This window comes from Solea senegalensis, linkage group LG12 (genome assembly GCF_019176455.1).
Source record: "Solea senegalensis isolate Sse05_10M linkage group LG12, IFAPA_SoseM_1, whole genome shotgun sequence".
Lineage (NCBI taxonomy): Eukaryota > Metazoa > Chordata > Actinopteri > Pleuronectiformes > Soleidae > Solea > Solea senegalensis.
In genome coordinates, this window is record NC_058032.1 from 7,950,974 (window position 1) to 7,963,591 (window position 12,618).

General features: G+C 42.0%; 2 protein-coding genes across 3 annotated transcripts in view; both read right to left on the minus strand.

Annotated features, from left to right (window-relative positions):
* Positions 1 to 2,561, minus strand: part of LOC122778282 (protein diaphanous homolog 1-like) — an 83,197-nt gene extending 80,636 nt beyond the window's left edge. For both annotated transcript variants that reach the window (XM_044039998.1, XM_044039997.1), the window contains exon 1: positions 1,731 to 2,561. In XM_044039998.1, coding sequence (XP_043895933.1) covers positions 1,731 to 1,835 — 105 coding nt within the window. In that variant the 5' untranslated portion in view covers positions 1,836 to 2,561. The remainder of the gene's footprint in view (positions 1 to 1,730) is intronic.
* Positions 2,562 to 5,271: 2,710 nt separating this feature from the next.
* LOC122778577 (small integral membrane protein 32-like) lies at positions 5,272 to 7,280 on the minus strand. Its single transcript, XM_044040610.1, has 2 exons — positions 6,561 to 7,280; positions 5,272 to 6,283 (listed from the first exon to the last, which is right to left on the minus strand). The coding sequence occupies exon 2, from the start codon at positions 6,247 to 6,249 to the stop codon at positions 5,911 to 5,913; it is 339 nt and encodes a 112-aa protein (XP_043896545.1). The 5' UTR covers positions 6,250 to 6,283; positions 6,561 to 7,280; the 3' UTR covers positions 5,272 to 5,910.
* Between the last annotated feature and the right edge of the window lie 5,338 nt (positions 7,281 to 12,618).

Below are 12,618 nucleotides of genomic sequence, written 5' to 3' on the forward strand. Positions count from 1 at the left end.
CCTGAGAGTCTATAAGGGAAAAAGAAAAAAGAGAAGAATCATCTAATATTCCGACTGAACAGCCAAAATGGATTTAACAGACATAATCTTAATCCCCAACAGACTATTCCAAATGTTCAGTTTCAGTACAGTGGTGTACGTTTAATTTAATGGATAAGTGTTTGTTTTGTTTTTCAGGAGTATATAGCCGCAATTAATGTTTCAAAGGAGTGAAGATGAAGCAGAATTATTTTGCCAAAATAAAATATTTAAATGTCTTTTTAAGATTGATGACAAAAAAGGTGTACAACTGAATTACTACACTTACTACAATTACTAGCTTGATTTACTAGAGAGTAAGATAAGTGAAGACAAAACAGATGCAAGTGACACATAATTGTTGGTGTGTCTGAAATGAGGCAGAGAGCAATGAAGTCATACATAGCAATGAGGTCATGATCCAGTACGCAACACCACATATCTACACCCTCTCGCCTCTTACTGAACGCTGACCATGGTGTTAAAAAACTCTTGCCAGAGTAGCTCAAAATTCAGAGTTAGTGTTACTTAAGTCAAGGATTCTACATCTAGTTAAACATGCAAACACACGCAAACACACTTTCAGCCAACTCTCACTGAAACCAGGCTTGCACACTCACTGTTATCTAGGGACATTGCACAATGCTCCCTGTAGATGACTTACATTTACTCAACACTGTACAGTGTTTTTGTATGCAAGCTGAAAGCTTGTATAAATGCAATGTAAGCAGAAAAATGCCTGAAGACCAACACTATACCCACCTCTTAGGTCTAACTGGGCTCATGTCTGGCAGGTGGTACTAGTTAAATGAAAATTTCAGAACTGTATTTTGCTAGACTAAAGTATATATACACATATATAGGATACAACACATAGTGTGAGGGCTGCTGACTGGGACTAATTCGTGGGACTAATTAAGTGTAAGAACTTACTTAAGGTGAGTGTGCATTTATATGTGTGCATGTGTGTGGTTTACTAGGTGACTATGTGTGTCTTCTGAGCATCCTCTATCTATCATCTATGGATACCTTTTGTCTGTGTGTATATCAGTTTTCACCTGTTGCTAGACATGGGTTACATTACACAACAGTTTGCCCTGGCTACTAGTGACTCTCATCATGACCCCACACTGAATCACACAGGCTGACACAACATGTCACTGTAATTAAGTCACCCAGGAACAACCCATGCTATCAAAGCCACACCTTACCAAAGAAAGCTTGTCTGGCAATTTGTTTTTCTTTTGAGTATTAATCAAAACGCATTCAGCCATTAACTGTATACTACACTATGACCAGTTAATTGTTCTCTTTGGCTTGTTTTTTTTGTTTTTTAATAATATAAACAATAAAACATCCAGGTCATGTGTTGACTTGCTGCAGATTGTCAGGACTTCACAACATAAAGGTTTATGTGTTCAGTACCAGTCTCCCAAGGTGGAGGGCCAGCTACTTCCTCATATCCAGACTCTTACTTTGTACAACATCGTAAAATATTTCCGTGTAACTTAGAGGCTTTGTTGACAGCTGGTGCACAGCTTAAGGGGGTGAAAGTAATTACAGATATAATGGCAGAGTGTTACTTCACTTGCAACATGAGCGGAAGAAAATGTTGTCATATGTCATGTTCGGTTTAAAACCAGCGAAGCCGACGTATCCACACCAGATCAGATCATTAAAGTGTGCCAAATTGAATTTTAATGGATACTTACAAATTTCTTTTTCCCGTCTCCATCCTCTTCTTTGTAGTTCTTCTTTGATTTCTTGTCCTTCTTTGGACCGGCTGCTGAGGCAGAGTTGCCCGTGTGTGGATCCATACTCAAAAGTTTATCCGTATCCTTGAAGTGGTTGTCAAAATACCTCCGTGTGTGGCGGTAATATCCACACTCACAGCACAAAGACAAATGCTTCCCCCGACGGTGTTTTCGTGAGTTGCTTGAAAAGTAATCGAACCGCCGGGCCTGAACTACTCCCTTGGCTAACTAGCCACAATTAGCACGGTGCTGCTAATAATTTGGTAGAACGCCAACTATACTGAGAGAGCGGAACCGTCGCTAAGCCGCCTGTCCATATGTATCACCGAAGGAGGGAAATTCAAAGCAGACTGTTGAGCCTCGGGACGAAACGTCCGAAAACGACCTGTAGCGTCAATAAAATACACACGGAGTCATTACTAACCCCGTGTCCACACGCAACACAAACCGAAGCTTACACAAAAGTGACTGTTAAGTCCCGAAAGTATACGGCACGATGTCAGCTAACGTTAGCTTTAGCTCTGCTAGCTTGTCCACAACAGTAGGTAAAGTAACCGTAAGCTAAAAAAGAAAAGGGGGGAGAGAAAACTCCACTCTTCCCACTTTCACGAGTTGTTTTGGTCACTTCAACACAAGGGGTGTGTCGGCGTTATGAGTTATTTCTGTCTGCAGTGTCTCCCAAATTAGTTCCCATGGCTGCGATAAGTTAGTTTAGCTTTTTAACCCCTGAGTGACAGCAGTTGGAGTTTTTAGCGGCGGTGAAGTCTTCCTGTTCTTCTGACAGACATACTCCGGTCTGAGCTGGCTGGGGAGGAGCCTGAGCTCAGCAGCTACACCTGAGGGAACTGACTGCTCCAGCCCTTCTACCTATAACTCATTTAAACCAGGATAAAGTGCCTTTTAAATAACATTTTTCATGTATTAAATTGAGTGATATAAACATAGAATGCCTACGGAAAAGTTAAGTTAATACATAACAATTGGAGCAGTTATCCAGATACTAAGTCAAGACCTTCTGGATTTTTGTTTGTCTGTTTTTTGTTAAATTTAGTTTTAAATTTAATTTAAATTTAAATTTAATTTAATCTAATTTAGGAAACTGCTTTTTGTTACTCCTCCTATCTTCGTATGTTTCGGTGCAACAGTGCAATTTTGTAGTTATACATATCTCGTCCAGTAATTTTGTTGTTCTCTATAGTTTTATAGCTAACAACACGACCGTAACTTTAATACTGTTAATGTTCTGTCATTCACACACTGTATGATGGCAGCAGCCAGCAGGAAATTAGTTAACTACTAGTACTTGTTTTAAAATAATTTATACAATATTGCATCTGTGTATGATTACCATTGACATTATGCAACATTTAAAAATAACAGTGGTAATAATAATAACAATGGGTCTCTCTCTTACATGCCACAAAGTTTAGCATTCATAAGGTTTTAACTGAATATTAGTTATTTGCACCCATGTTCATCACTCACGTGTCGCCCCAGGTGGACTGCACCAATGACATGACGATTTGCATCCGCAGAGCGTTACATGGAGTTCCTCTGCCTTATCTTCACATTAAAAAACATTTAACTGGTGACACTTACCAAGTAACACAACACTTTTTTGTAGCACACAAGGCTGGGCTGACTTTCTACTTTTTTCTTTTTTTTTTAATGTTATTACACTTCTTTCAAACTTCTCAAATTCAGAAATGTAAATGTAGCTATGCATGTTGCATATATGAATGAGTTGAATTAGAATCAAAGAGATAGTCGAGATGTGTGGCCCTCTGCTTCATTCAACTGAGCAATGCAGTGGAATAACACACTACCCGCGGGCAGCACAGGCCAGGGACATGAATAACTGACCTCAAGTGCCTCTTGGTTGTCTCTCACAACAATTCAAACATCTTCCATCACAGATGTTTGAGAGCAGGGACCTAAATAACCATACACATGTTTAAGCAGTATGGGATTGGCTCTGACATCCCCTATAGACCCTCATGTGGATTCTAGGCAGTAGACAATGAATGAATGAATGTTTAAGCAGTTGCTCCTGCTGGAAAAGTTGTTCAGCATGACGTTCCACAGATGGGTGATGGGTTTTCACAATATTGTATGAATTTTTTGTGTTTAAAAAATACTTCTACTGCAGTGCAACCTCTCCTGCTGTATTTGATACTGTTTATCCTTGAATTTCAAGTTTAGAAGAGAAATTTATGAAAGAAAACCGCACACATTACAGGTTGTAGTATTACACTTTATCTCATCTCATATATGTGGTGAGGATGTTGCATGTGGTGATGAAATAATCACTATAGATCAACACTGAGTTCACAAGATCCTTCCTTATTGAGCAAAAAATGTCCAGCTATTGCACTCTCTATGTCGTGCAGGTGCAGCTATTTTCTGTATTTGGTAAACATGGCGTTACACAACATGTGGTTTGGGCAAGAAATAATCAGAGTCGGGCGCCACCAAGCGGTTAGAATACAAACAGCACTGTCTTAAGGCAGCTGAAGAAGAATGCACATTGATCACTCCGCTGAATGCACTGACTAATCGACCCGTGTGCACAATGTCCTCCTAATTACAGCATGTGGGTCGTCAATCATCAATACAAGTCCAGCAGTCCAGGTCACCGTGTCCCCCTGTCTCCACAGAGCCTCTCAAATCCAAAGACAACAACAACTGTGGTTTCAAGCATTCAATAAGTCACTCAATTAAAAAAAAGGGGGGATTTTCTTGAATCTAGTTTCCTTGGACTGATAATTTTGAGAATCACTTCATGGCCTAATCCTAACCCTGAACTTAACCTTAATGTAACCCAAACTTTAAAGCATATCTTCACCTTAAAATGTAGTACCTTAATTTAGGTTATTGAAGACACGCCCCCATGATGTGACTGTGTAAACAGATTTAGGTCCCCACAACATAAGGAATACCAGGTACACACACAGACACACACGTGCACTCGCACCCTAACCTTAACCATCACAACTGAGTGCCTAACCCTAATCCTAAAACCAGGTCTTAAAATCCTCACTCCATAATGGTTGGCACGATTTCTGGTCCTCACAAAGCCACAAATACAAGAACACACACGCACGCACACACACACAGGATTACAGAGATATATAGGCTCATCTATCTGCCTTGGTATGTGAGAAGTGTTTTCCAACAACAAGATTGTGGAGGATTTGCGCATCACCAGTGGCTGACAACAGTTTGGTTTATCACACAGGGCTCATCATACTTTTTTTCTATTATTACTATTTCAGCCTCAAGTCATTCTCCGGGTATTGGATCTGTAAATTGTGGGAGAGGTTAATTAAACGTGAGAGTGCACGATGAGGCTGGCAGCCCTATGGCTCTCGTATAAACGCCTCTGCGGACATAGTCTATTACATGATTACCAGTTCAGTTGGCCCCTCACTTTAACTGCATCATCATCATCATCATCATCATAGCATCGCTGCTCAGATACAGACGAGCTACTTCAAAGTGCGTGTAAATACGTTGGCGATACATTCTGCCATTTAATCACCCTTGAACAATGCACAGCAGAGAGGAAAGTTTACAAGACAATATAGTTACAGTCACACAAATATTGTATATACACATTTATGACCCTTTCAATGCCGACACGTCGCTTTGCTTTGGGGAAGAAAAAACCCCAGAACAGATTCATTTTTGTCATGACATGTCAGTGTAATGAAGATCCAAACTGCAAGTGACTGGGCAAATTTAAAAGGAGCTCAGAAGTGTGGGGGCAATATGAGGGAATAAACGGTTTATTTCCAAAGTGCTTATGCGGGGGTTGCAGTGGATGATGGATTGTTTCACCGTTTCCTCCATTAATTACCAGAAAATACGAGAGACACGAATTTAATTGGGAGTTAAAGTTGATATCTTTCCAGCAGCAGCAGCAGGGAGGGACATCACTAGTTTTCTGAGATGAACTCCCCTGGACTCAAGGTCTGGTTTTTGAGGTGCAGTGAGTGAGATGAGGGCTCAGGTTAGGTCTCGTTGGGGATTCCAGGTTATTTAGACGCACCAAAAGTGTCTAAGACACATAAAGGCAATTACTTTACTGTCAGTGTTTCACTGCTCAGCGCCAGCAGAGTCTACACGAGCTTTAACATTACTTGTAGGAGGTCCGGGCCTCTCTCAGTGACCTGTCATATGGCATTGAGGCGAAGAAAGAATTCCGGAGTTGGCAGTTGATGAAGAACACAATGAGCAGCACCAGCAGAAAGAGCAGTAGGCACATGACCATATAGGTGATCAGGTCCGGTTTGTGGAGCTCGCCCTCCCGGAGTCCCCCTCCTCGCCCCGTGGTGGGTCTCAGAAGAGCGGCCACGCTCACCGAGCCGCCGTGGGAGGCGTTCAGTGAGGAGGGACCATTCGTGGAAGACTGGGCCATGAGCACCAGGTCGAAGTCTGGCGTGTCGGTGGAGTTGAGGAGGATCTGCCTCAGCATGGCGCTCTGTGGACTCACCGGCTGCGTCAGTCGGCTGCAGGATGAAAACAGAAAGAGAGGGTTATGTAGCCCACTGAACCTTATAACACTGGTATAAAAATAGAATCAGAGGGGATTCGGGGACGACACATGAAGAAACAGCTCATGAAAATAATATCGCTGCACAAAAGCATATTAATGCCCGACAAGGTCACCAGTAAAATGCTTTTCTTTGCTCAAATCATGATGAAAACACCACAAAGTATCTGACTGGAATCATTCCTTGTTGTTTTTGAGCCAGAGCGCACGGTTTAGTTGGTGGAATCACTTACTTTCGTATGTGCTGCGAAGAGTTCCGCAGGTGAGGTGGAAAAGACTAAATCCTGGCTCCGCATTCCTCAGCGCACCCGACTCTGTCCACACCAGCCACGCCGAGAACGCGCCGTGGAGAAGGAGCGGGTTGTCAGCTCCGAATCTGCGCCCACATAGACCATATGTCGCCGAGGGGGATATTAACAGCGTCTTTCCGCTCCACGGGGTCCCAGCACAACAACAGATCACCAATTAAACTTGTTCAGTTACCCGAATCTTCCAAGCACCCCGAAGTTAGGCACAAACTGCGCTATGGCTTCTTCTGTGACATCCAACCGACTCTAATGTCCTTGACGGAGAAGCGTAAAGTTCCACTGCATCACTGGAGCGCATGCATGTCCTCCTGTGTGCAGTGGTGCGCGGCAGCCGACGAGAGGATCACCTTTTCTTGTGCGCACGCCGCGGCAGTGGAAGGACGCATGCACACGCCGGGTCCACTCACTTCCCACTTCTTCGTTCTTTTATCCAGAAGAGTCGGCACGTGTTGGACAGATCGCCACAGATGGCTCACCCTTACGGAATCATCATCATCGATCCAGTATGAGTAATCATACGAAAGGAAGGATGAATGGAAAACAAAACAAACTGGGTCGTGAACAGCCTCCTGTCTGTGCCTTGGGTTGCGTGTGTATGACACAGGGAGAGAGAGCAAGAGAGAGAGAGAGAGGGAGCGAGAGAGAGAGAGTGTGAGAGAGAGAGAGAGAATGTGCAGAAAGAGGGCGGTGGTGGCACGTCACCGGACAAAGATGTGTTACTATACTGTAAATAGTATGTCTATCTATCTATCTATCTGTCTGTCTGTCTGTCTGTCTATCTATCTATCTATCTATCTATCTATCTATCTATCTATGTCTTAGAATGAGCTATTATTACACTATTATAATAGATAATAGTCATGAAGAGGTGCTAGTTAAGTCAGAGCTGTTTGTGGGTCAGTGTGAGGAATGTCTCACTCTCGGGTGATGAGAGACAGGAAAAGGGTGAGAGATTGGTGAGTGTCTGTAAAAGTCACATGGGTTTATTACATTTTTAGAATAAATCTATCAAGTTGTTTAGTGTTGGAGATCACAGTACCACGCGCTGTCCTTTTACTTTAGGTGTAAAGCAACAATCTGTCTCTTTCACGTGCCCTGAGCCATGTTTGTGGCAAAGATGAAGTATAGATTTGGCACAGACACTAAAAAGTAGCTGGTAAAGATGACATGTTGCTTGGGCACATGAGCATGCATACACACGGCCAGGTACTGTGAGGTCTGCTGATCTGTTTTATATTCATCTGCACCTGTTCTGTCACAACAGAATGGCTGATGGGCAAAGACCAAGGGCACACACACACACACACACACAAAGAGAAACACTGTAAAGAATTTCCAGACTGGAAAATTACTTTGATCCAAATGCACAATTATATGAACCAATAACCAGAGAAAGCACTCAGCGAGAACAAACCTTTGCCCACCAAACTCTAACAATGGCTTCCTTAGGTCATTGCCTATATCCCCAGAAAAATTCCATCCCACTCCTTTGTTAATTTCGTGCCTTCAAACTGTTATCAGTGTCATCATTGTAAAAAAAACATCCATCAGGCAAATGTAGTTAAACTTAAAGGAGGAAAAGAAAAAGAGGAGAGGTGAGATGTGTGATATACCATGACATACATGTCGACTGCTGCCTTGCTCGGTGACTAATTGTGAGAGTTATCAGGCCTTGCTCATTATCTTGTAACCCCTGAAGGTGGAATTTGACTTCATTAAGAGTCTCAACCGATCTGAGATCCTCCTCACTCTCCTCAGCTCATCAAAATAATGTCCTCTCTCCTTGTTGCTCTCACCGTGTCATACATGATCACAACAACACATTTTTTCACCTTTCGCATCCTGCTCTACAGGTCATTGTTGCTTTTCTAATTCCCTTATGTCTCTTTTTGATTTCTATGTCGTGTCGTTTTCTTCCTTGTCTCATGATTAATAGTACACACATCACTCTCTCCAACTCTTTGTATTTCTTAATCCTTTTATTCCAAAAATAGGAGAGCACAACTCATCCGTGAAACACAGAGAGCTCAAAATGGAGATAAACCAAGAAAGCCAAGTTTGAGGATTTATATTTTTCATTTTGTTTTACAAGACGGACAAAGAGAGAGAAGGAGTGTGAGGGAGAGGTGTTTAAAGAGGGAGTAAGAGAGAGAAGTACTTAAAATAGGCTTAATATTCCTGCTGATGAGACCTAACCAAAGTAAATGGCAGGCTATGTGAGTCAACAGGGATTATGTTTGTGTTTTTGTGAAGCGCTCACACAGCAGCCATACCACACACACACACATGCACGTCAGTGCACTGTCAGCTAAGTGGAGAATTGGCTCTACTCAGGAGATGTTATTTGATTCATTTAATTTTTCATTAGAAGGGAAGGAAGAACATATAAAAATCCCCCCTTAAAGCAATCTGCCACTGTTTTACATCATTAAGTTGCAGTCACCTCAAATTACGCCATGTCAAATTGTACAGAGCATGAAAAAAATAAAAAAAGTGATGATAATCTGCACTGAAGGCAGTGCTATACCTGGGCTGGTATTGCTAATTCCTTTGAGGTTAAATTGTCTTCTGGGTTTTGCTCATTTTCATTACGTGAAAGAGTAATTTTGTTTTGCTGCTTTCCTCAGCATGTGTTCCTCAGTGCAGTCGAGCAACTTGCTGCACTGACAGGAATCCAAGTGCCACCCAAATTCATCGTCTGTAGACAATCTATCCGTTCCTGCCTCCATTCTCTTAAATGGAACAGCACTCTTGTCCCTTAACAACTCAGCTGAATTCCTCACTGGAACCCAAAACTAAACATTAAGAGTCACAGCCCTTTGTGAAGTTTTATAGTCCAACATATCCTCATGTTCTCAAAACTTAAACTGGTTCTCATAAAGTATACAAACACCAAACACACACACACACACACACACACACACACACATGCACTCACAGCACCAGATAACAGCAAATCAAACACAGACAGACTCTCGAGACAAAAACACACAAAAAAACACAAAGAGACAGATTATAAGAACATTCAGTCCACACTCACAGTAGATGTCTGACATGTACAAAATGCAGTGACACCCGCACACACGGCTACACACTTGAAGAAACAGAGAGAGAAATATGGAGAGGACACACACACACACACACACACATGCACGCACACAGTCACATAACACAGACAATATGATCACTAATGGCAACCCAGGCGGCTAAGACTCCATTATCCCAGATGTCAATACAGTTACATTCTCTGACTGGCTGATTACCAACAAAAAACCTGAACACACAAAACATGCAACATGCAAATGTCTCCCCTCTCTAATTTTCTCTAATTGTGTACATTTTCTCCTCATCGGCTTCTTTTTAACCTCAGTGGAAAAATCAGCTGGCAAAATAAGATTTCTCCCTGCCAGCATATCAAACGCCCCCATTGGCAGAAATCAGAAGCTCTACAATTAGTCACCTGATTATCTCGCTAGAACACCAAATGTTGCCTCTCATCTCAGGCGGCGATAAAATGAGAGGCATTTATTTTCTTGCAGTAAAAATGACAAATGGATACTCAGAAAAGAGTGGGAGCTAACAAACTCAAACTCCAATTTATTTATAGGAGCCCATTTGAAAAACAACCGAGGTTGACCAAATGTGCTGCACACGTGAATGACGTCAATAAAAAAAATTAAATCAGTAAAAATAGAAAGCATAAAAACGTTTAAAAAACGATACAGGGCATAGTAAAAACATATAAAAGCAAAACAAACAAACAAAAGCAATGGGAGTCCAGCCCAACCTGTGTTAGACGCCATGGAGTAATAGTAGGTTTTTATAGACGATTTAAAATGCTCAACAGTCTGAGGGCATCTAACGTGCCGGGGCAGGGCATCTAACGTGCCGGGGCAGGGCATTCCAGAGCCGAGGAGCTGCCACTGCAAAGGCTCCGTCACCTCTGGTCATTAAATGAGCTCATTTAATGACTTAAAAACAAATAAGAGAATTTTAAAATCAATCCTAAAATGAACTGGTAGCCAGTGGAGTGAGGCTAACATTGGTGTGATGTGCTCACGTTGGCGCTTCCCAGTCAGAAGGTGCGCTGGGACGCCGCGAGGTGATAAAAGCATGGATTACCCTCGCCAGATCTCTAAGGGGCAGGTAGCCTTTGACCTTCACTAAAACTCTAAGTTGATAAAAAAAAAAAAACTTTTGCCAATCAGAATTCACCTGTTTATTCCAAGGGAAGGGAAAGAAGTTCCTGTTCATCCAAGATTTGACATCTCTTGGACGATCAAGCAGAGCCTGAACACACATATAACACATGTCCATACATTATAGATATAAAAGAAAGAAGCATTCCCTTCCACATTCACAAAAAAAATACAATTATTAACAATAATTTCAACACAGTTGTTTTAATGCATCACTGCATGTGTATCATGTTCCATTGAAGGATTGCTTACACATTATGTTTGTTTGTGTATGTAACGTAGTCTCAGATCTCAGCGTGGGTCAAGTGGCCTCTCAGCTGAATGACAAACAAAGCAGACTCAGCCAGGACGTGTCAGTGTGTCACTGATCTTGAGCACAATAAACAAACAGCAGAGTGAGGGGCAGAGACACTGACGCTCTCTGTTTCGAGGAGGTCACGTTCAGAATGAGTGAAGGAAGTTTTGTGAGGGAAGGGAAGGAGTTCTTCAGGTAAATGGCTGGTGATGAGGGTCACCAGGGAAGTAGCCATGCAATAAGCCCATCTTGTGTGTATGTGTGTGGAGTAGTGTGAATCTCTGCAACCTGTCGCTCAGTCTGAACGAGGAGACGATGGAAAGACAGAGGAACGTTTACTTACTTGTTTCTTTAGTGGATGAAGGAGGTCACTGCAACCACAGACTAAACAGTCCAATGAAAGAAAATCAAGGTAGACAAAAGTTAGAGAAGGTGATTATGAATAAGTGCTGAGCACCAGAGTTCTTTTAAGGAATATGGCAAAACAAAAATAAAATAGGAGGGTTGCTGATCGTGAGAGAGAGAGTGAGTGAGAGGAGTTTGGCGGATTAAAAACAAAGAAAAAAACACACAAGACAGAGTTGAACAAAACAAAGGGAAAGAAAGGCAAAGTGAGTCAGAAGATGGATGGTGATACAGCAGCAATGGCAAGGCCATAAAAGGGAAACTATGTTGTAGTCACATAAATATACTGAGGGGAAATGTTGCTGTATATTACCAGCAGCAGCGTGGGGATTGTTATAAACACAACTTCCTCTCGACGTCCCTCTCATGCTCTCTCTCTCTCACACACGCACACGCACACACACACACACACACCGTGTATGAGACAATGATGGCAATCCAGGAAAAGTGGCAGCACTCTGTGTAAATCATTCCGTGTGGGTTCATCACTGCTGTTATTAACTCTGAGAAAGAGCCAGGAGTGGATGTGATGGAATCACTGACTGTGTTGATAGCACTCCAGACAATGAGCCGAATGCTAATGCTAATTTGACGACAACAACATTTGTGCTTCAAGTTATGAAAATCTGTGTCGTGTGTGCGTGTGTGTGTGACTTTTATAGCCCAATTTTGAATCCCATAACATTTAGATATGGTGTGATGTAACATTTTGAATGAACTTTTATTGCAGTGTGACGACGCGTCCTTGCTTATATTTATGACATTAGGATCAATAGTACCCAGAGTTTAGTGAGACTGAATCGATGACTCTTGCTCACCCATAATTTTTCACTGCGACCCTTTTTTAGTCACCGAGTCACTGATTTTCTGATGAATTTATTTTTTGCGTTCCAGATTGATTGACTTGAAGTTTGAAGTGGTACATTTTGAAAACATTGAAAGAGCCTAAAGCCCTAAATCCTTCATACTGGTAAAGATACAGGTGGAAGCTCATGGAAATAACTTTCATCACACAGTCAGTGGAGGAGCTGGGCTGAACTGGGCCAAATCCGGTGGAGGAGTATTCACAAAAGAACTCAAATAT